Source organism: Cardiocondyla obscurior, linkage group LG02 (assembly GCF_019399895.1).
Source record: "Cardiocondyla obscurior isolate alpha-2009 linkage group LG02, Cobs3.1, whole genome shotgun sequence".
In the NCBI taxonomy this organism is placed as follows: Eukaryota; Metazoa; Arthropoda; class Insecta; order Hymenoptera; family Formicidae; genus Cardiocondyla; species Cardiocondyla obscurior.
The window spans coordinates 11988936-12010250 of NC_091865.1; the positions used below are offsets into that span (position 1 = coordinate 11988936).

The 21315-nt window shown below is 34.7% G+C and overlaps 5 protein-coding genes across 13 annotated transcripts in view; 2 read left to right on the plus strand and 3 right to left on the minus strand.

The window, feature by feature from the left end:
- Haspin (haspin) overlaps positions 1–15436 on the plus strand; it is a 42245-nt gene extending 26809 nt beyond the window's left edge. For 2 of the 8 annotated variants that reach the window (XM_070672590.1, XM_070672618.1), the window contains 12 exons: positions 7189–7275; positions 10981–11172; positions 11337–11601; positions 11676–12491; positions 12574–13378; positions 13470–13724; positions 13823–13943; positions 14094–14267; positions 14342–14609; positions 14710–14862; positions 14948–15090; positions 15167–15436. In XM_070672590.1, the coding sequence (XP_070528691.1) occupies positions 10988–11172; positions 11337–11601; positions 11676–12491; positions 12574–13378; positions 13470–13724; positions 13823–13943; positions 14094–14267; positions 14342–14609; positions 14710–14862; positions 14948–15090; positions 15167–15377 (3396 nt within the window). In that variant the 5' untranslated portion in view covers positions 7189–7275; positions 10981–10987 and the 3' untranslated portion in view covers positions 15378–15436. Of the gene's footprint in view, positions 1–7188; positions 7276–9643; positions 9770–10145; positions 10237–10602; positions 10756–10980; positions 11173–11336; positions 11602–11675; positions 12492–12573; positions 13379–13469; positions 13725–13822; positions 13944–14093; positions 14268–14341; positions 14610–14709; positions 14863–14947; positions 15091–15166 lie in introns of those variants that run through there. The other 6 variants (XM_070672649.1, XM_070672642.1, XM_070672634.1 and 3 more) reach the window with 6 other exon arrangements.
- On the minus strand, positions 6873–9231 carry LOC139112089 (uncharacterized). Of its 2 annotated transcripts, XM_070672874.1 has the most exons (6): positions 8940–9231; positions 8688–8822; positions 8266–8609; positions 7832–8084; positions 7430–7701; positions 6873–7286 (listed from the first exon to the last, which is right to left on the minus strand). In XM_070672874.1, the coding sequence occupies exons 1-6, from the start codon at positions 9045–9047 to the stop codon at positions 7175–7177; spliced, it is 1224 nt and encodes a 407-aa protein (XP_070528975.1). In that variant the 5' UTR covers positions 9048–9231; the 3' UTR covers positions 6873–7174. The 2 variants fall into 2 exon arrangements, with proteins under 2 accessions (XP_070528975.1, XP_070528978.1); XM_070672877.1 differs by lacking the exon at positions 8688–8822 and having other exon boundaries at positions 9106–9231.
- Positions 9363–10671, minus strand: LOC139112166 (small ribosomal subunit protein uS13-like). The gene is made up of 4 exons (XM_070672989.1): positions 10531–10671; positions 9988–10173; positions 9806–9907; positions 9363–9700 (listed from the first exon to the last, which is right to left on the minus strand). The coding sequence occupies exons 1-4, from the start codon at positions 10531–10533 to the stop codon at positions 9533–9535; spliced, it is 459 nt and encodes a 152-aa protein (XP_070529090.1). The 5' UTR covers positions 10534–10671; the 3' UTR covers positions 9363–9532.
- Positions 14912–17775, minus strand: LOC139112032 (U6 small nuclear RNA (adenine-(43)-N(6))-methyltransferase). Its single transcript, XM_070672806.1, has 6 exons — positions 17518–17775; positions 17168–17384; positions 16928–17068; positions 16477–16837; positions 16200–16395; positions 14912–16114 (listed from the first exon to the last, which is right to left on the minus strand). Exons 1-6 carry the CDS (start codon positions 17620–17622, stop codon positions 15605–15607), a joined length of 1530 nt encoding a protein of 509 aa, XP_070528907.1. The 5' UTR covers positions 17623–17775; the 3' UTR covers positions 14912–15604.
- A 73-nt stretch (positions 17776–17848) lies between these two features.
- Positions 17849–21121, plus strand: Uba2 (Ubiquitin-like activating enzyme 2). The gene is made up of 8 exons (XM_070672793.1): positions 17849–18139; positions 18424–18578; positions 18660–18947; positions 19093–19160; positions 19250–19468; positions 19545–19802; positions 19951–20543; positions 20611–21121. Exons 1-8 carry the CDS (start codon positions 17996–17998, stop codon positions 20851–20853), a joined length of 1968 nt encoding a protein of 655 aa, XP_070528894.1. The 5' UTR covers positions 17849–17995; the 3' UTR covers positions 20854–21121.
- The last annotated feature ends 194 nt before the right edge of the window (positions 21122–21315 follow it).

Below are 21315 nucleotides of genomic sequence, written 5' to 3' on the forward strand. Positions count from 1 at the left end.
GACTCGTCAACCCCATTTTTATTGTTTAAACAGATTTAATTCAGTTTATTATTCGTCCAGATCGTCTTATTTTTAGTTCGATTACTTTTGGGAATATTTTATAATTTCTATGTGTATCTTTGAATAATTTATTTAATTATACATACATACATATATATTTATATATATATATATATAAATTATTATTTTTTCTATGTGTTTTTAATTGTCTAAATAAGCAGAGACAAAATTGATAAAATAAGCTTTTGTCGTAGCTTCTAAATAGAAATATCTTCAACATCTCTTTCTACAAGAATATTATTTATTCGATTTGCAAAGCGCATGATTAAAAAAAAAGGAAACTACATTAATTGGTAAATTATTTTCTTAAATAATAATTTGCAGTTTTGCAGCATTATTCTAATATATCTACATTTGCTCCGTTTAATAACTAACGTAAACGTCGTGCAACGCCGAATTAAAAGGCAGTCCTTTCGCGTTGACGGAAAACGACCCCGTTGACTAACCCCGAGATTATTCGCACGGATTCAGGATGATCGACAAGCCGGCGAAAATTCGCGGCGGTAGGAGCGTCCCTGACGCTAATCTCGAGTTAGATGGCAACATTTTCTTGTAGACGCCGAATATACGAAGTGAGCCCCGCGCTGCCCTGCCGTTACAGCGCTCTGCGTAAGTGTAGGGTATGTACTCGCTCTCTATGTCCGCGTTCTACAGCTACGTTCAACGACGATACTCCAAGTTTCCCGAAAGTTGCCCCGTTAAGACGATTGCGTCGCTGGCATTTACCGTATCTCTCTCTTTCTCTCTCTAATTAACGAGTCCGATGCTGAGCGGGTATGATGGTATCGCGCGGAAATCGAGTGCGACGCCGAGCGATTTGGAGAACCACCCCTCTGTGACTTGTCCTGTATAAACGTATACATAATGTATATATGTACGCTTGCGCGCGCACGGACACACGCTCGTGAGGATTCTTCTCTATGTGCGTCTACAGAGCGAGGGGATATCGCCGGGGAAAGGATCGAAAATTGGAAGACCGGAAGGGGGCTGGCCTCTCGCTTCCTCCTTGGCGTAAGGTGGTAGGTGGCAATAAGGCACTGGGCACCGCGCTGTTACGACCTCTGATCTGGTGAACGCGTGTGTAGGTGCACGCGCGAGGGTGTACGTGTATACACGTGATCCTGGCAACGCGCGGACCCGGGTTGAGCCCGCGGGTTGCAGCATCCATAACGACGACGCGTCCTCCTCATCGCGCGATTTACGAACAGAAAGGCGAGCCCGGCGACCTTTCGCGCGAATCGCTCTCGCGCGGAAGTTTCCAAACGCAACCGGGCAATCTGATAAATAATGCGATGCGAAAAGGGGGCTCGATTTATTCCGTAGCTTAAAAAGCGAAGGATCTTCATCGCTGGGAAAAAAAAAAGAAACAAAGATTTAAGATTAAAGCGAGAATACGTTTTCCATAAACGATACAAAATGCATTTTAGATTGGCGATCTTTTATGTTATTCCAAAAATGTCTCTGAAAGTCGCATTATGGGACGACCCGGGGTAAATAAAATATGACACAGCGGAGGAAAAGAGGGAAATCGACAGAATTAGATCGCCGAGTAATATATTATCCATCGCCCATTGCCCATCGGGAGGGGAGAGAATGTCGAATAACGAATGAGAATGAGCGAGAGTGGAAATTAAAAAGTGATGAGGAAATATCCGACCGAATAATTCGACTTTTTACTTCGATGCGCATCGTCTCCGGGTATCATCGTCGCGAGTAATTAGTGGATTACTTTTTCGCTCGTGGTTGCTTCGTTGGAGAAGAAGTCGCCCGGATCAACGCGCCGGGGAGGGCTGAACGCCAGCCGGCGGGAGGGAAGCTTAATTGATAGGAGCGGAGGAATTAATTTTGAATCCGATCCGCGCGCGCAGTCTCTAAGACCTCCGTGAAACTACGCGCGTTACATATCGCACGTAACGCCGAAACATCCAGCGGCCATGATGGCTCTGGTCTCACTCGCTTATCTGCGCGGAGGGACAGGGGTGCTATTGTTCGGGTCGATACTTTGGAGTTGAAGCGAGGAAGTCCGTAAGCGTATATACCCCTCCGGCGCTGGTTGGACAGGGGGGGGGGCGTAAAGGGGAAGAGAGAAAGAGAGCGAGAGATAAGGGAGAGAATGGGGCGAAGGGGGCTCGTTCACCACTCCTTGTTTCGGTGCTCGGCGACGATTGGCCGTGGCAGCACGGCACGTCATTGGGCGGCACGAAAAAGGACGGAGGGCACCCTGGACCTAAGGATATACCTGTCGTATCCCGCTATTAGGGCGGCGGTAGGGGTGAGAGAGGCCGGGGACAGCGGGGGGTGGTTAGATTAAGGGCGAGCAGGGACCATCAGCGGACAAATCGGACCCTTTCGCCGCGACTTCGGTATCACTCGACTCGCGTATACGTACCTTGCGACCTGTTCCACCTGTCCCTGATGCTAAGTGTCCGATAATAATGAGTCCGTGAAATGAAAGATAATTAATCTCCGAATCTATAAATAAATTTAAAGGAACGAAAAGCGTCCGTTGTTCATCGTTGAAATTGATTAATAAAACAATTATCTTTAACGTAGAAAGAAACAAGAGCAAGCGACGCGCGTTCAGCAACATGTCTAATTATTTAAAAAAGGCAAATCCAAGCGGAGAGAAGAAACCCGTGTTCTCGTCGTCATAATCCGTACTTGCCCCGTTAATGCACCGTCAAACTACAGCGGATTTCACGCTGCGTTCGCGCAGGGAGCATATGCGAGCGTGAAAATCCCCGTTGCCTCCCTTAGGCGCCGCCACCCGCGGATACGGGTCCAGCCGGATCTCGTGCGGATCGTTTTGTTATTGGAATTTGATGATCCGCCGTCCCCATGGGGCCCCGCTACATAAATATTTGCGCGGTAAATCCCTCCGACGATCCACTTGCCTTCTCTCGGCCACCCCTCGTTCTAACTACCTCGTCTCTCCCTTGCCTCGCACCCTTTCGTTTTATTACGCGAGCTCGTACACGGATTTCTTGGCCACTCGGCAACTTTATGATCCGCGTTTTCACGGTACCACCGACTCTCTGATGACGATTTCCTCGTCCACTCGCGAGATCTTTTGCTCTTTCATTGCGGATTATTCAATTTGAAATCAACTTTCTCTTTCTTTTTTTCTCTCTCTTTTTCTCGCTGCGATTTTAAAATTATTAATTTTGATCCCTTGCGTGGAATGAAACTTTAGTGAATCATTATCAATTGTTAGAGAATATAATCGTATAATTAATTCGTTTCAGACGTGATTTGTACAAACTAATTTGCAGTCATGTGATGATTCTCATCCGATGAGTTCGATAAGTCCATGATTAAAGTCTAGATTGAAGATGGACATGCCGAAATGTCTGTCCGGCAGCTAAACTGACTATTATATCGCTTTAATGACGCGAGGATTTTCCACCCCATGTCGATTCGCACTCTCTTATTTACTGGATGACAGCAGGTGGAGATTACCCTTTCTTTCGGCGAGTCAATCCCGAGGGGAAGTCCGCGCGCCCCGAAAAATAATAAGCACCGTTGCGTCGCTTATGCGATGTTACGGTGACAATCGCGATGATCCCTGCGAGCAGCTACCAAGTGCTCAATTTATCGCTCTAGCGGGGCGAATTTGTCACTTGGAACGTTGCGTCTCATGGACACCCCGCGCGCTTAAACAATTCACCGCGATTCATATAAGAAAAACATCCGCGAATAAAAAAAAAAATTAACGAAAAAAAAACATAAAGAAAAGAAAAAAAAATTACGAGATCGATATTTTAGCATTCCGTATTTCTTCGAGGAGTTTTTATCTCCGTCATACGATTTTAAAGAAACGCGAATTCATTTACCAAACGGGAGATGATTTCTCATAAAAGATAAAGCGAGATACTTATTGATCTATTAAGTTCGGATATATATTTTCTATTTATGTTCGAGCGTCCAGTCTCGATTCAAGATACGTTTAACTTATTCAACGAAAAGTATTCTTTAATTATCAATACTATCGACGCAACGGACACATTACTCATTTTTCGAACGTAGAAAAAAAAAAAAGAAAAAAAAAAAAAACGTTCGGAGCATATGTCAGTCGAGGCTGCAAATCCTCTATCATAATCCGATAGTGAGCGACATCGGGGACCGTCGATGAGACGACGTAGCCGTCCCACATAATGCAGAAGCCGTCAGATGATTAATCGTCTTGGCGCTCTAAGCCTCTCGAGCGTCGCTCGATCCCTCCGACGTCTCTCCCCTTTTTTTTTTTCTTTTTATTACGATTCCGAAAGGATACTACTTTTCTGGGAGAAAAAAAAGAAAGAAAGAAAGAAAGAAAAAACGAAAAGAGGATAAACCGTATGTCCTGTCGCGCAATTCGCCTGAAGCGGACGCGTAACGATGCTTTATGAATTCCGCGGCAAATTTATCGCGAGAGACGAGCCGCGAGATACAACCCCAGCATCCGTCGCGTGTATTTCCCGTTTTAATCAACGCGGATTGTCTTCGCTGCGGCCGCGCTCGGCCGGTGGGAGGGAGGAGGTGGAGGGTGAGAACTGAATTTTGAGTAAATATTCGAACGGCCCACGCAGATCGGCGACTAATGCAAAATCATGGCCGGAACGGCGATAACTTTTGATCGTAGCGGTGCAATATCTTCGGATCGCGCGATCCCTCCCCCGGGATAAAAAGTTAACTAAAGAAGGAGATCGCGCGGGAAATAGTCGGAGTTACCGAGGGGATCCGCATTACTATGTAGAAACAAAGGAGACCGATCTCGCAGGCCTCTCGAGCACGGAGGACTGCAGGGATTTTTCCTATTCTTCTTTAAAATCGACGCGAGACGCGCCACGCCGATGGCCGGATAAATTATGTTAGAGGCGGAACTCCCGCGAATTCTTTCTTATTCCGGCTTAATCCGGGGGAACGACCGTAGTAAAACGGATCAAAGGGGGATCATGCACGGGAACTCGGCGAGTATTCCCCCGTTTCCCCGGACTCGCTCTCCGTGCGCTCGTTTCGACTCGTTTTCGCCACCTCGATTTCGCACCTTGCCTCTACCTTCGACCGAGTAACCTTTGACCCTCGCAGTCAAGATTAGAATGGGGAGGAAAAAGATAGAAATATTGTAGAAAAAAAGAAAGAAAAAAAAAGAGAGCGAGAAGGGATGAAAAGGGGAGGAAAGAAAAAAAAAAAAAAATAAAAGCGTGGAAGCGGAGACGGGGGAGGAAAAAGAGAAGAAAGGGAAGGAGGGCGAGAGTACGTGGCGAAACGATTGCTTTTTCGCTCGCCGGATTTTTATCGAGTTATCGAAACTCCATCGACACACCGAGACAAATTTCATTTCGCTTCGACAGCCTCGTTGGTGCATCCGTGGAATCGAGAGCCGGCTGTTAATATTAGATCCCCGAGCGGGATTTTTTTTTTTTTTCGACGCGCAGAACGCGTGTTTCTTTTACTTCCTCAACGATCGGCCGGAAAACGACGACGACGATGGCAATCATCAGACCAGTTTATCTCCGTTTCCCTTTTGTATATTTGCTCGCGAAGGACTTTATTCGAAATGAATGGCGAATTTATCCCGATGTACCGTCCCCAAGCGATTTGCGACGCTTTGATTCCGAAGCTCTTTTGCATGTTGAATGTGATTTAAGAACGAATTTTAATAAATTAGTTAATAATATTTAATATAACGAATAAACCGATACATGTGCGTAACAGAATAAGGCCATATTTATATAATATAATTTTTGTAAGTTACATTAATTTTTTTTTTTGTACGTTCAAATCATTTCTCGATGCGCACCTCTTTAAATCTATTTTTTTTTTACAATAGAAGAGAGACAAAAAAAATTGTCGCTAACTTTCACGCGTCCTCGGTGTCATCTATTCATTATTTAGAGGGTTATTGTGGCCCTTTTTGTAATGTCCCTGGTATTTTTATCCTTTCGTCGTTTGCACTGTCGTCAATGGATGCACCGCCAGGACACAGGCCCTGTCACGCCATTTTAAAGACGTCATTCTCACTTTACGACCCCGCGTGAAGCTGGGCCGTCTTTTCTCCACCTACTTTCTTTCCACGAAGGTATATTTCAGTCTATCCTAGACCATTCCTCGTCTACGAGCGTGAAATCCGGTGATTTTTCTGCCGCATATCTTCCCAATTTGAATAGAACAATGGTACGATTACAGAAAAAAAAAAAAAAATTAGTGGGTTTCGAGATTAATCTTTCGTGATATCTGTGCTCGATTAAATTAATTTGTAATAAAAATATAAAAAAATTTTACATACGTGCGATGAAACAAAACAAATTTAAAACGTAATATTATACATGTAAATTTATTAATTATGTAAACTAATGTTAAAATAAAATTGTAGACTTTTCTTTTATTATTATGATGTCAAAAAGTACATTGTCGATCGAATAATTAATTTTGTTATTTTCAATTACAATTAAACTATAATACTTAGTAATTTGATCATGCACTTATGTGGGTGGTTGGGAAATTCAAAGTGAACAAAATGATAATCCGTCATTCCCGAGGTTTCTCGGTGCAGAGACTCTGAAGATGCTCGAGAAGTAATAGAAATTTAGAATAATGAAATAGGTATTCGAAGTTAGGGCATCGCTCCCGCCCGCCATCAGAGCTATCCTTGATCGACAACGAGAAGCTCGAGTTGCATATTACCCGATGGTAATAGAAATAGTAAAACAGAATCTTACTATCGGGTATTATGCAACTCGATCCAAGTATTAAATAACATTCGCGTTTTGTAATATCTAATTATAAAAAATTATAAAGAGAAGGTTACAGTTACTAATTAACTTCACTAATCTTATATTTTTATTTTTATTCAGAAAATACATGTATACAGATAATATAAATTTATATACGGCTACGTTTCATAAAAATTAATTTGGATTTTTCGCATAATTATAACAGTATTAACAAAATTTTAATTATATCGAGAAACATTAAAACTACAAACTTTTAATAAAATCTAATCAAAATCTCTCTCTTTTTTTTAATATTTTTTTTATGTATGCATTCGTTATTCAAAATTACTTCATTGCATAATTATATGCGAGTTTAATAAAATGTTTTCTTCGTTGACAATTTACACATATCCATATTGTTATGCATTCGCAGGTCCAGGGACGTCAGGTCCCGGAGGAACAGAATCCGAAGTTATCTCACGTACAAAGTCTGGACTCCATTCCATATCACCAAACATAGGTATTATGAAACTGAAAAAAGTAAACACAAGTAGAATATAGTTATAAAATTTTAAATTACAGTATTATTAAATAAATGAAACGAAGATGTACTTTAAATCCGCGAGAGTGATAAGGTATGCTAAAGTTAAAAATGTTTTAATATTAATAATTACGTTTTTCCTTGGAGCAGCTGAAATCGACGACACTCAATTGCAGCGAAACAAATTGCTGCATCGATATCATTGAAGCCTTGCCTTTGGAGTATTTGATAATACCTGCCTATTACCGCATTATTTATTATAAAAATACTATCAAAAAGTCTTTTAAAATTGAAATGAGTAAACCACGTATATTTAGACGGTGTTATTCCAGCCACTTCTCTTGTCGACTTTGTTAGCCTTCTAACGCCTGAGTTTCCAAGATCACAACTTGTCGGACGAATTTCCTAAAAGTAATGGTTATGAATTTCTGTGATCGGCAAATCTTTTTGACGATAAACTATGTCTTATTAAAAATGACAAATTAAAGATAACGATTTTCAACTTACTGTCATAATAATGCACTTATTTACTTACATAGATTTGTATGGTAGGATCACGTTCTTTGATAGCTATCGCAAGGGCCACTGAAAGTGCAGAATTATTGCTTGCCGTTGGTAATAAAACTGCAAATTCTGCAGGAGGCTTAGTTGGCAAATCTTTAAGGTTTTTATTCTTTTTAGCCTTTTTTTCATTTTCTTCTAAATCTATAGATCTCTGTTCTAGAATATTGTCTAAAATATCAATACCCAAAGTGGCTTGACCAATAATTATGTCAGGATGATCGTATCTATTAGAAAAAACATGAAACATACTTTAATATCAAGTAAAAGTAATGTAATCGGTAACACGTTGAATAACAAGTATTAGTATAAAAGTATTTTCAGAGACGAAAACGATAAACGATAAATGCTTCCTTTTCGTAAAATAATTTCTTCAACCTTGAATTAAATTTCAGAAAAATTAAGTACCTATCAATGTAAGCTAAGCCTCTTGTCCGCGCTATGTTCACAGCTTCATTATGTAAATCTGCCGGATTGTTTGTGGTTAAATTAATCAGATTTGCTCCATATATTGTACATAATTCAACATGTGATCTATGTATCGACAACGGCACCACTACTGTTACGGTTAATTGATATTTTTGTCCGTAATAGCTGAGAGCAGCAGCAAACGAACCATCTATTGAGACCGCGACCACTCCATCGTACACCCCTTTCTCTTTTATTTGGTGAAGAGCATAAACAGCACCTCTTTCTTGAATATATCCCTTTACGAACAAGATCCTATGATGATAATCTATCGGAGAGTGTATCTGAAACAATCAATCAATAAATTTAATTAATGACTGACAAGTTTTCACGAATAAAAGAGAAATTAATTGATTTATTACTTCAATTCCGTAGTTAAGAACATATTCTCTGTAAATGTGTTCTCTTATGTCACGTAATGCCTCTCTGATTTTCGCGCCCGAAAGATTGCGTGTCTGACTAAATATTGATTGATCAGTACCTTTTTCTAGTATGCGCTAGAAAAAAAAAAAAAAAAAAAAAAAAAACAACAAAATTAATTTTTTCGAAATTATACGCGTTGATTTGTATTGTTGTGAATAGCACAACGAAAAGATTAAACTAATTTTAAATACCCATCTAGTTACTATGCGAGGCGAAGACACAAATAGGAACAGTGCACGCGCTATATCATATGAAAATTTCGTTAGAATTTGTTCATTTCCTCCTTCGGCAGTTGCCATGCTTCTGTTAATTTAAAAACTATAGGCACACGTATATAAAATAACGCTCGACTCGTACGTGATTAGCGATAGCGAATATTGTCTTGCCAGATGTAGCTCTCATCAAAAACTAATCCCTTTCTCATCAATAGTAGATGTTATTTATTGTCATCAGCTAACGGACTCGTCCTCGGTCGGAAATTCTATTTGTTTCTTCTATAGGTATCTCAATATAAAATTCCATCACGTACCAACTTCGGTAGAAGTAACTAATAACAACATGATAATAAACACCTAAAAGGACATAGGAATACATCAGCTATATTATAAAATAAGTATCGTATACCAGAATTATTTATTTCCGTATTCAGCATTGTATCACATAATTGTGAGTGGATTTTTTTTCACGATCGACCGAATAAACGATTATAATTATCGAATAAAAAAATTTACCATTTAAAGATTTATTATTATATATTACAATACACAGCGTGTGTATAAAAAAATTATTTCTTTTTCGATACACCGACCGTGCGTCCGCGACGACCAGTAGTCTTAGTGTGTTGACCACGTACACGGAGACCCCAGTAGTGACGCAGACCTCTGTGAGCACGTATCTTTTTCATTCGCTCTAAATCCTCACGCAGTTTCGAGTCCAAGTTAGCGCTCGTGAGCTGTAAAATAATTCAGCATATAAAATTTTGAAAATATCCTGCAACTTTGTTACAAACATCTAATTATTTGTAAATAATTTTTTTTTTAATAATTAGATAACAAACCTGTGAGTACTTTCCATCGACGATATCCTTCTGCCTATTAAGAAACCAGTCTGGAATTTTGTACTGCCTTGGATTGGCCATAATAGTAATGATTTTTTCGACCTAATAATATTTTTTTAGTATACGAGCAACATGTTGGTTTACTGAAAATTTTTTTGTCAATGAAAAGTGGTAAAACTCACTTCTTCTTCTGAGCATTCTCCAGCTCTTTTGTCCAAGTCGATATCCGCCTTCTTCAGAACGATGTTAGCGTAACGACGCCCAACACCCTTGATCGCAGTCATGGCAAACATGACTTTCCTGTTGCCGTCGATGTTCGTGCCCATGACACGAAGAATGTGTTGGAACTTCTCGGGAATGACGAGCGACTGCAAAAAGCATCACCATGGTCGTATATGCACATAGACGCTTAACCTCAATCGCGACCAAAAGTAATTCGCAAGGCGTTCAACGAAATTTCGTCCACCGAAAAATACATACTCGTTAAATTTTAATAATCATTGTGAAATCGTATTAATTAAAAACATCAAAATCACTAAGATTCTCCAAAACATCCGACCTCAAAAAATTGTCAAATTAATTATTTACTCGCAACGTTCGTCGAAATATTTCTCGAGACAAATTTAGAATTAATAAATTTATCATTGTGTTCGAATATTTGGAGCGCATAATACAAGACTCCGTGGAAAATTCGGGAATTTGAAAAAAATTACGTGAACGCTCACCATCCTGTTGTTAACCTTGTTGTCGAGTTACCAAAAAGACGGATTCGATAGACACAGAAAGATTCGTAAGGCGCGAAGGGACGAGCCCTAGAATATTCATTCTGAAATATCCACCAATCAGATACAAAAGCTCACTAAGCGGTTGCGTCTCTGGATGCATTCTTTGGTGGAAAAGAAAAAGAAAAACGTTATTTTAGTTAATTGGTGTATGTACAAGTGGAAAAAGTAAAAAAAAATTAGTGAAATTCAAAGATACTTTTAATATTTATTTATATTTTAATGGCACATATTTATCAAAGTTTGCTTTTTTTAAAAAAGAGATATCTTTAAGTCTTAATTTTTTTATGATAAAAGATGCAAACATTGACTCTACTATCATCATAATTGTTTATAACTTATTTGTATATTTTAAAATAACTTACAAACTAAAGCAAATACTTTTATTTTTAGATAAAAAATGAATCGCAAATTACCAATTCGAACTTATCAAAGGAAAACTGTCAAGAAACCATTTGTAACCTCTTTAGCGTTATCTTTTATATCGAGTACAAACTGTAATTTTGTGGAAAAGCAGAATGTTGATGATTCTTTAAATTATGACCCATTTGAAACAACGTTTGACAGAATCGCTAAAGAAGCAGTGTAAGAATAATTTAGACAGGAACATGTATTTCTAAATAAGTCATTTACTTAATATAAACTTACAGTTGGTTTATGCATGCATATACAATATATGTATATACATATTAATATACTATAATATATATGTTATTTTATTAATTTTGTTTTAATTTATTTTAATACAGTTTGCCTCCTAGGCCATTGAATACAGATGAAAATGATTCATGGCAAAGCACTAGCAGTGAGAGTGATATTGATAACTTAACAAGTGTAAAATCTACCAATTTTTTAATAAGCAGTACACAGAATTCAGCACAAGTTGACCATAAACTTGCAAGAACAAAAAATAAGAAGGATGCTGTTCAAGAAATGGCAATTTCAACAGGAAAGTTGACTAAAAGAACAAGAATGATGTCGATAAATGATGAAAGACAACCAGAAAAAGTACAGGTATGTACAGTTTGTAGAAATAAATAAATTAATTGTTAAATTATACTGTTTCTAATGTTATACTTATTAATCAGGGACAGAAAAAAAAGAAAAAGATTCAAAAGAAAAAAGAGCTTAAAAATAAATTAAAATCTTGTACAGACAATAAGCAAGTATTGGATGTAAATACTTTGATGCATAATTCAAAAAGTGCCTCATATGAGAATGGTGTTTCATATAACAATAACGATGAACGTTTATATCAAAATGTTAAGAAAATTGATGAAAAAATTATGCAAACTGAATCAATCAAAATGAATGAATCTACTGCAAGTTTGAAGTACATTGCAAATTATCAACAAATAAAGCCATGTTTTGTTAAATTAGATTCTCATGATGTTCAAAATTACATACTAAACTGTGAAAAGTTTTCAGAAAATCAGCAGAATATACAATGTGATACAAATGCTGACAAAAATATTATAAAAGTACAAAATACTACTTTACTCTCACCGGAATATAATGACGCTAAAAGCTTTAAAGATATGCAAATCAAATCGTGTTCTGTAGTATTAAATGATATAGTTGAAAATAAGTATTTAGAGAGTAAGAGAAACGTGAGAAATATAAAAGATATATCAAATATGTCGCGTTTAGTTATCTATAATCCATCTGAAATTGGAACAAAAAATCAGATAAAAAAGCATTTTATAAACGTAGAAAGATTAAAAATAAAAAAATTTATAAAGGAAAGTGATATAGTATTTAATAAAGAAAAGGAAAATATATTTTCTAGTACTCCTATTAGAAAACAAGTTGAACATATTAATTTAGTAACTGTTTCACCTATTATTTCGAATATCAATGACGATTTACATTTAAACCAGGAATACTCATTAATAGTTACAAAAGTAAGTATTTTCAATATTTAGAAATATTTTTTTTTTAATTACTATGTTGGCATTCTATAAATTTAATTTTGAAAATATACAGGAAGAAATGCAGACTTCACAAATGTTTCAGAAATCACCAACGTCTACAAGCAACTTTGCTATTGAGAACGAAGTAACATCTTGCAAAGATAATGATCATGTAATTGTTACTCAGAGACATAAGTCAGAAATTTCGTATCTTTTAAGTATATCTCCTGCAAATACTGATCAGTCGCCATCATTGTTTGGTAATACAATATATAATCGTTCATCAAACGATACAAACGAAAATAACAGAGAAAAGAAAAATGTTTTAGCTGCAACAAATATGAAAGATATACTTGTCGAATCATGTTTAGAACAAAAGCGTGTACCAACTGATCGCGAAGAATCCGATGAAAACTTACAGTACACATCACCTTCCAAAATATGTACAGCATCTGAAAATAATATTTCCGATAATCATGTACTGCTTACACGATTACAAGATTCAATCAGAATAGGAAAGAGAATGCAATATCCTAAATGGCAGCTTAGCATGTCAAATATTTCTGATAGTTTGAATATTGAAGCCACACAATTAAATAATGAAATGTATTATTGCGCGGCAAAGGATAAAAATTTGTCCCCCAGTCACTCGACATATAATTTAGAACATTCGAAATCATTTAGCGACATGCCTCTTTACAGTAAAATAAATGCACAAGTGGAGAAATCTGTGTTTTTAAAACCAGGTAAACAGTGGACTAGATCTTTATCAATACTAAGTAATATAAACAAGAAATCTGATTTAGACAAATTAAGTATTGGAAAAGGAAAAAACTGGAGACACAGCGTCAGAAATATATTAGATATGCAGCAACAGGGTAATTCTTTAAGATTAAATAATTACAATGTTAATTATAATTATTTTTGGTGTTTATTATTTGATTAATAAAATTTTAACATTATTTACAGGACTTTCTCAATGTTGTACGAAGAATAGAAAAGATGATAAGACAAATCTGCATAATGATACATCTACAATTGTATCAATGTCCAATAGTAATATGTACAAAGAACTTAATTTAATGAATAGCTCTAGATTTTTTAAAAGAATCTCAACACGAGTTGTATTGAATAATACTAACCTTAAGAGTGATATTAAAGATACGCCATTTCTCGAAGCATTTGGAATAATAACAGAAAAATCTCCAAATTCGAATCTCTCTTGTAAGTATTTTTATTCATGTATTGCTGTAATCTATTTGCTTTATTCTATCTACATAATTTCAAACACTGATCTAAAATAATCATTTCTATTTATTTAGATCGGAAAGAATCTTCAATACATGATGAAATTAGTAATCATTCTACAACTGTGAAGGATGTTGTTTTACAAAAATGTTCACAAAACCACTATGTATCTTTTGCAGATCGTTATCCAGATTTGTATGTAAATCTTTATATATATTTTTGCAAAATATTGCATGACTTTTTTTGTTGTTTTACATAATTTATCTTTAGTTTTATACTAATTTTATTTTTGACACTATAAATCTACATATATTAATATATGTGATATATAAATCTTATTGAAAGGTATTTGGAACATTGCCGTAAAATAGGTGAAGGTGTTTATGGAGAAGTTTTTCTTTATGAGCACAATGATATAAAATCTGTCATAAAAATTATTCCTATAGAAAATGAACAATTAGTTAATGGTGAACCGCAGAAGAAATTTAATGAAGTATTATCAGAAATCGTAATTGCAAAGTAAGTCGATTCATCACATGAATTAATTATTTACAAATAATTATAATTTTTATTATAAAAAAGAATATTTGCAGAGAACTGGATGATCTCAAGTTAAATAATACATACAAAACAAATGGATTTGTACACGTTAAAAATATCAGCTGTATTATAGGAAAATATCCAGAAAAACTCATAGAACTTTGGAATGTGTACGACAATGAAAAAACATCTGATAACGATTGTCCATCGATGTTTGGCGAAAATCAATTATATATTGTTTTTGAACTTGATCACGGCGGAGAAGATCTTGAAGCCTTCATATTCCAAACTGCAGAGGAAGCTTATTCTCTGTTTCTGCAGGTCATTTATTTACAGGATTTTTAGAAAATTATGTTTAATCATTATTATGACTAAAATTAATCATATAACCATCAATACTTAAAATTTTTATTTTCGGCAGATTGCGTTGGCATTAGCAGTTGCCGAAAAGGCATTTGAATTTGAGCACAGAGACTTGCATTGGGGTAATGTATTAGTATCAAGAACAAAGGAACTATACACGTATTACACCCTCGGTGAAAAAAAGATTAAGTTTCCTAACAAAGGTGTAAAGGTATGTTTCATAAAAAATATTTCCAATATTGTTACAACTTCGATATATATAATTTTAATATAATTTAATTAATTTTTTTATTAAGGTATCTGTAATAGATTATACATTATCAAGGATGTTATACGAAGGATGTTGTATATATAACGATCTTGCACTGGATCCAGTTTTATTTACAGCTCACGGTGATTATCAATTTGAGATTTATCGTCTCATGCGTGACAAAATTGAGTAAGTGTCATTCATTTTAAATTATAATTTTTCTACATTATATTTATTGCATTATAACTTTATTATGTGTGTGCAGGAATAATTGGCAAAAGTTTGAACCATATACAAATATTCTGTGGCTGCACTATATTTTGGATAAAATGATTACAATGATAAGATACAAAAAAACAAATTTAAAAGTGCATAAAAAGAATATTATTAAATTAAAAAATTTTAAAGATTCGATTTTAAACTACAGTAGTGCATACGACTTTATAAACAATTCTGATAACATTACGTATCTATGATATAATAAATGTATTAAAATAGTGATAATAAAATGGTAAAATTTTCTATCTACAAGTAATGTGCCTCGTTTTTTTAATTTACGTACTCATACGTGTTATACTGTCTTTCTTTAACATGTTGCATGGAATAAATTGTTTTATATGTAATACGAGTCAAATGAAGAATTTTCAGAATTTTTTACATTTTATTTATTGTTTAATAAATTCTTTTTACCGTGCGATTACAACTACAATAGTGACTTTTTATTTTTTAATTTCTTTATTTTTTTCTTAAATTTTGATTGATTATTTAAAATCTTTTCCTTTATTTCTAATTTGTTTATCAAATACTGTCGCAATGAATGTAATGCGTCTAAACCACCATACCCATTTTCGAATACCATCCATATTCTGAATATTTCGTGAGATTGCATAATTATATTTTGAGAATCATCAGAACTTCCAGTCTCTACCCATAACTTACAAACGAGCAAGGGAACATCTTTATCAGGTAATTCTTTATTATAACTTTCTTCGTTCAATTTCTTCATACCCTCTTCTCTGTTAACTGAAGTTCCTTCAGCGCATTTATTCACTGCAGTACATTTTCCATCTTCGCCCTTTGCTCGCTTTAACGCAATTTGTTGTACTAAACGCCGCTTTCTACGCATATGCTCCCATGATCTTTCTCTAGCAGTTATTTGACATGCCCAACCATTGAAACTATCTTCAGAAATAGGTACATCTTGTAATTTAATCTGTTACAATAATAAAATTAAAAGAAATTTTTTAAACTTAATTCTATTATTGATAATTAAGGAAATAAATATATATTTATATTACATTTAACTCTTTGGTTGTTGCTTGTAAAAAGTTGATTATATCATCTATGCAAGAAAATTTATCGTCTATAGGAAATATTATCGAAGTTTTGTAATTTTTTAACGACTGCACTATAGACTTGCCACGTTTTCTGATAACAGGTGCTGTTGTGAGATTCACAATATTTTGGGATAAAAAACTCCAAGCCAAACCCCATCTGTTGACATGTATACTATGTACTTTAATAAGTTCTAAAGTAAAAAAAGTATTAATTTATTAATTTATCATATGTATTTACCGTGTTGTATGTCCCTGACAGAATTCCGTCCACGTCATATTCTTTATACCTTTTAAGTTTAGCAATCGTTTTAAATTGACTAAGTCGGCTTTCTTACCAATCATTGTGCTGTAGATTTTTATTCGATCTTTTACTTCAACACTTTCTTCAATCATTTTCATTACAAAACCTATTTCGCCGCCTTCGGTTTTCAGCTCTTTGTCATTTCCAGTAGGAGCATTTCTTGGTGGCAAAACTTTTGAGATTTTTTCGAAACCGTCATCCTCACTCTCAAAAAATGGTGGGTTGCACATTGAGAAATCATAAGCTTTACCATCCTGCACAACATCCTTAAAAATTCTATCGGACTTTACTGTAATTACTACATTAGAAATTTTTTAAATTAAATAAAAGTTTAATTTCAGTAGTTATCACTTAGCTGTTGCTTCAAAAAAAAAAAAAAATAACTTACTTTTAATTAAATCTTGCAATTTATTTCTCTCTATGCATTGTTTTGCATGTTCTATGCTTTTCATATTTACTTCAGTTCCTAACATTTGGCATTTATGGATTTTTGCCAGTAATAAAGCATATATACAAACTGCTCCTGTTCCTATTTAAAACAAAGTTATTCAGAGGTTGTGAATAAAAATCTAAAATATTATAATATTAATAATAAATGTATAGGTACACTGTAAAACTAAATTTTTACCAATGTCTATGCCTGTGACTTTGTCCATCTCCAATTTAGAATGAGTCATTAAGTCTTCTATCCACAAAATATAATTTAAGCGCAGTGGAATCGCTGGATTTAAATTATCTGCTGGGATATTCACGTGCAGATCAAAATCATGCTTTAAAAGTGTCTCTGTGAGTACATGCAAGCTTTTCTTTTTCTTGAAGTCAATCCTGACTTTTCCAGTGAAGTCCTAAATAATTAACATAGACAAAATGCATCTTAATGTTTTATGTCTCATTTAAATGTGTCCAAATTTATTTAAGTATTACCAAATTTATTTAAGTTTTAAATGTAATTTATACATTGTGAACATAATGTAGTACCATTATTGCAATTTCACGGAACTCTGGATACATAACCGCGAGTTGCTTGTAGTCAGGCGGTTGTTTGTACTTGTTCCTTGGATGGATGTACTGCTTTACGCTCATCTTTACCCTAATTAAATAAAATTGTTATTCTGTACAAATTTTTTTTTCTTTCTATTTTAATGTGCATCTATCTATTTGTAGATATACGGCACAATCTCCTCTTCTTATTCTGTACAAAATAATGTTAAAGGTTAGAGATTAGAAGTGAGAACGTCACTCGAGTGCCTGGGTGTATCATTCTAGCCTTGTTTAACATTCGGTAAAAAACAAGGATAAAATAATACCCGATGACGTTTTCGAACGCAACCCAGGTTGATTTCGCGTCTGCGCAAACACACGCGAGAAATGCCGCGAGGCGCGAGAATCGTGAGACCGCTGAATCGGCTGAATCGAAAAACTATGCCGGCCGCCGCAAAGCAATTCTGTTAGGAAGATGGCGACGACTGTGAAAGGAGTCTTTCGTGAGGAATTACGCGATGCAGTTTTACATAGCAAGGTGCTTGTTGTCGGAGCCGGTGGCATCGGCTGTGAGGTTCTTAAAAATTTAGTGATGTCCGGTTTCGCCGATATTGAAATCGTGAGTACACGCAATGTTATAATACCTAACCTCATTTCCGACCGAATCTTCGTATACTATTTTACTCTACATATATTATTCGTTTTCACTTTTATATGGCCAATAACAATATAAAATGTTTTAAATAACGAAAGCAGTACAGATTATCATATTCATGTAACTAATTATTTTTACTAAATTATTTTTTTTTCTATTTTTTAATTATATTTTCTGTTTTAATTTACATTTACATTTTTATTATTATTTCTTGAAATTGTTTTTACTTAAATCTTTTATTGTTTCAGATTGATTTGGATACAATTGATGTTAGCAACTTAAACAGACAATTTTTATTTCAAAAGAAACATGTGGGAAAGTCAAAAGCCAGTATAGCATGTGAAACAGCATTGACATTTAATCCAGATGTCAAGATTATATCTTATCATGACAGTATTACATCGTAAGTTTATATTGATGCACTGCTTAACAAATGATGCTAGTGTTATAATCTTACTTGACATTTTTTGTTATATATTTACAGATCAGAATTTGGTTTATCTTTCTTCAAAAAGTTTTCAGTGGTTTTAAATGCTCTTGATAATAGAGCTGCTAGAAACCATGTAAATCGTATGTGTTTGGCAGCAGATGTGCCATTAATTGAATCTGGCACTGCAGGTTATGAAGGCCAGGTAGAACTTATCAAGAAAGGCCTGAGTCAATGCTATGAATGTACACCTAAAGCTGCTCAAAAGACTTATCCTGGTTGTACTATTCGCAATACTCCTAGTGAGCCTATTCATTGTATTGTATGGGCTAAACATCTTTTTAAGTAATTATTGCTTAATAAATTACATTTGAATAGAACAATAATTGTATATTAATAATAATCATAAATTTTAATTTTTTTTATACTGAACGACATAAAAATCAATTTTATGATTAATAATTCTTATTTTTATAATATTAAATTTCAGTCAATTATTTGGAGAAGAAGATCCAGATCAAGATGTTTCTCCAGATACTGCAGATCCTGAAGCAACTGGTAATATAAACTGTGGTGTATTATTCATTTACACATAGTGTAAATTATAAATTCAAGAAACATAATAAGACAGTATTTTTTAATTGCAGATACAGCAGGAAAAGAGGCTTTAGAAATGGAATCTAATGATAAAGGCAATATCGATAGGATTTCAACACGAGCTTGGGTTCAGTCTTGCAATTACGATCCGGAAAAGCTATTTACGAAACTTTTTCACGATGATATTAAATATTTGCTGAGTATGGATAATTTATGGAAAAAACGCCGACCTCCAACGCCATTGAATTGGAGAGATTTACCAGATGGAGGTTTGCTATTATATCACAAATATTGTTCTTTTAATTGTTTCAATGAAACTAACATAATTTTTTTTTTTTTTTTAAGTGGCTGGTTGCAGTAAAGAAATTATTCAACCTGGATTGAAGGACCAGCAACGTTGGAGCATTTCCAAATGTGGCTCGATTTTTGCAGAATCAATAAAAAGTTTGAGTCAGACATTGAAATCTTCTCAAGAGAAATCGCCGGGCAATCATTTAGTTTGGGATAAGGATGATCAGTATGCTATGGATTTTGTCGCCGCATGCGCAAATATTCGCGCGCATATATTTGGAATTTCTCAAAAGAGTAGATTTGATATTAAATGTGAGTACCAATGTATCGTTTATTTTACAATTTTTACATATTTTATATCTTATTTAAAAATATGATTTATAGAAATTGTTTAATTGTATTTTATATATGAATCTCCGATTTTAATCTTTATGTTACTTTTTTCTTTTTTTTTTCTTAGCAATGGCAGGCAACATAATCCCAGCGATCGCCACCACCAATGCTATCATTGCGGGTATGGTGGTCCTTCATGCTTTTCGAGTTCTTGAGAACAATTTGCAAGCTTGCAAATCGGTTTATCTACGTTTGAAGATGAATCATCGTAATCAACTGCTAGTTCCAGAAAAAGCAGTAAATCCACCTAATCCACAATGTTATGTTTGCGCGCCTACCCCGCAAGCTGTACTAGCAGTTGATACCTCCAATATGATTATTAAAGAACTGGAAGAATTGGTGCTTAAGAATAGATTGAACATGATCGCCCCCGATGTCATGATTGATGGAACTGGTGCTGTAGTTATTAGCAGCGAGGAAGGCGAAACAGAGAGTAACAATGACAAGAAATTGGAAGAATTAGGAATCAAGGATGGAACAATTCTCAAGGTGGACGACTTTCAACAAAATTATTCACTAACTGTTTTTGTAGTTTATCGACAAAAACCTGGTCCCAAAGACGATAGCCCGCAATTTTTAATACTGGCAGATAAGAACGCGCTTCAACCGAAAGAAAAAGAAGAAGAGAAAATAGAAAAGTCTTCCAGCTCTAATGGACAGGTAAGTATTTGAGGAAATTGTTTTTCAATTTTTTAAAATAATTTACTAAAAAAATTTTTTTCTACAGAACGTGACCGAAACATTGGATGTGTCTAAGAAGCGTAAAAATGATACTGAAGATGAAGTGACAGTTAAAAAACGCAAAGTGGAAGTTAATAATGGCAATGATAATGATGATAGTGATGATATCTGTATTCTTAACAACGACGACACATCGTGTGATAATTTATCTGAACCGAAAAAACCACCATTGAGGATTCGAAAGCCTTCTGATGACAATGATTGTATGATAATATGCGACGACAATTAATTTCTTTTTTTCTAACTTTATTTCTTGAAAAAGCAAAAGATAAATCTTAAAATAATGAAGAATTTGCAAGAAAATCGATAAAACTTAAGAATTCAATATAAGAAATAAGAGACGTGTGTGAAAAATAGTTTAAACGTTATTTCTAATATTCATTTATAATTGCAGAGGAGTAAAACTTTTATTTTTTGTATTAGTAACATCAATATGTCATTTATACAAGTAATTTAATTTTGTATATTGATCTACATAAATGTAACGTAATATTCTATAGTGTCATTGCTATTGTCGTTATCTTTTATCATTAAAAAAAAGACCATTTTCACTTACATAAACATTTATTAAAGAATATCCTCCCGCGCGTGTGCGTGCGTATGTACAGGGTGTTCCACTCCATATTATTAAGCTCTTAAAGATTATTAAGCTCTTAGGAAGGTCCTATAACATTTTATAGAATTCTTAACT

Coding starts and splice junctions, on each gene's coding strand:
- LOC139112089 (XM_070672874.1), bottom strand. CDS start 9,047: ATGGCAACTGCCGAAGGAGGAAATGAACAAATTCTAACGAAATTTTCA. Junction 8,823..8,939: donor CTCGCATAGTAACTAGATGG/GTATTTAAAATT, acceptor TTTTTTTTCTAG/CGCATACTAGAAAAAGGTAC. Junction 8,085..8,265: donor GGCTTAGCTTACATTGATAG/GTACTTAATTTT, acceptor TTTTTCTAATAG/ATACGATCATCCTGACATAA.
- LOC139112166 (XM_070672989.1), bottom strand. Junction 9,908..9,987: donor GAGAATGCTCAGAAGAAGAA/GTGAGTTTTACC, acceptor AAATATTATTAG/GTCGAAAAAATCATTACTAT. Junction 9,701..9,805: donor TCGATGGAAAGTACTCACAG/GTTTGTTATCTA, acceptor ATTATTTTACAG/CTCACGAGCGCTAACTTGGA.
- LOC139112032 (XM_070672806.1), bottom strand. CDS start 17,622: ATGAGCGTAAAGCAGTACATCCATCCAAGGAACAAGTACAAACAACCG. Junction 16,396..16,476: donor TGTCAGGGACATACAACACG/GTAAATACATAT, acceptor ACATGTCAACAG/ATGGGGTTTGGCTTGGAGTT. Junction 16,115..16,199: donor CAACAACCAAAGAGTTAAAT/GTAATATAAATA, acceptor TTATTGTAACAG/ATTAAATTACAAGATGTACC.
- Uba2 (XM_070672793.1), top strand. CDS start 17,996: ATGGCGACGACTGTGAAAGGAGTCTTTCGTGAGGAATTACGCGATGCA. Junction 19,161..19,249: donor TGCAGATCCTGAAGCAACTG/GTAATATAAACT, acceptor TTTTAATTGCAG/ATACAGCAGGAAAAGAGGCT. Junction 19,469..19,544: donor GAGAGATTTACCAGATGGAG/GTTTGCTATTAT, acceptor TTTTTTTTTAAG/TGGCTGGTTGCAGTAAAGAA.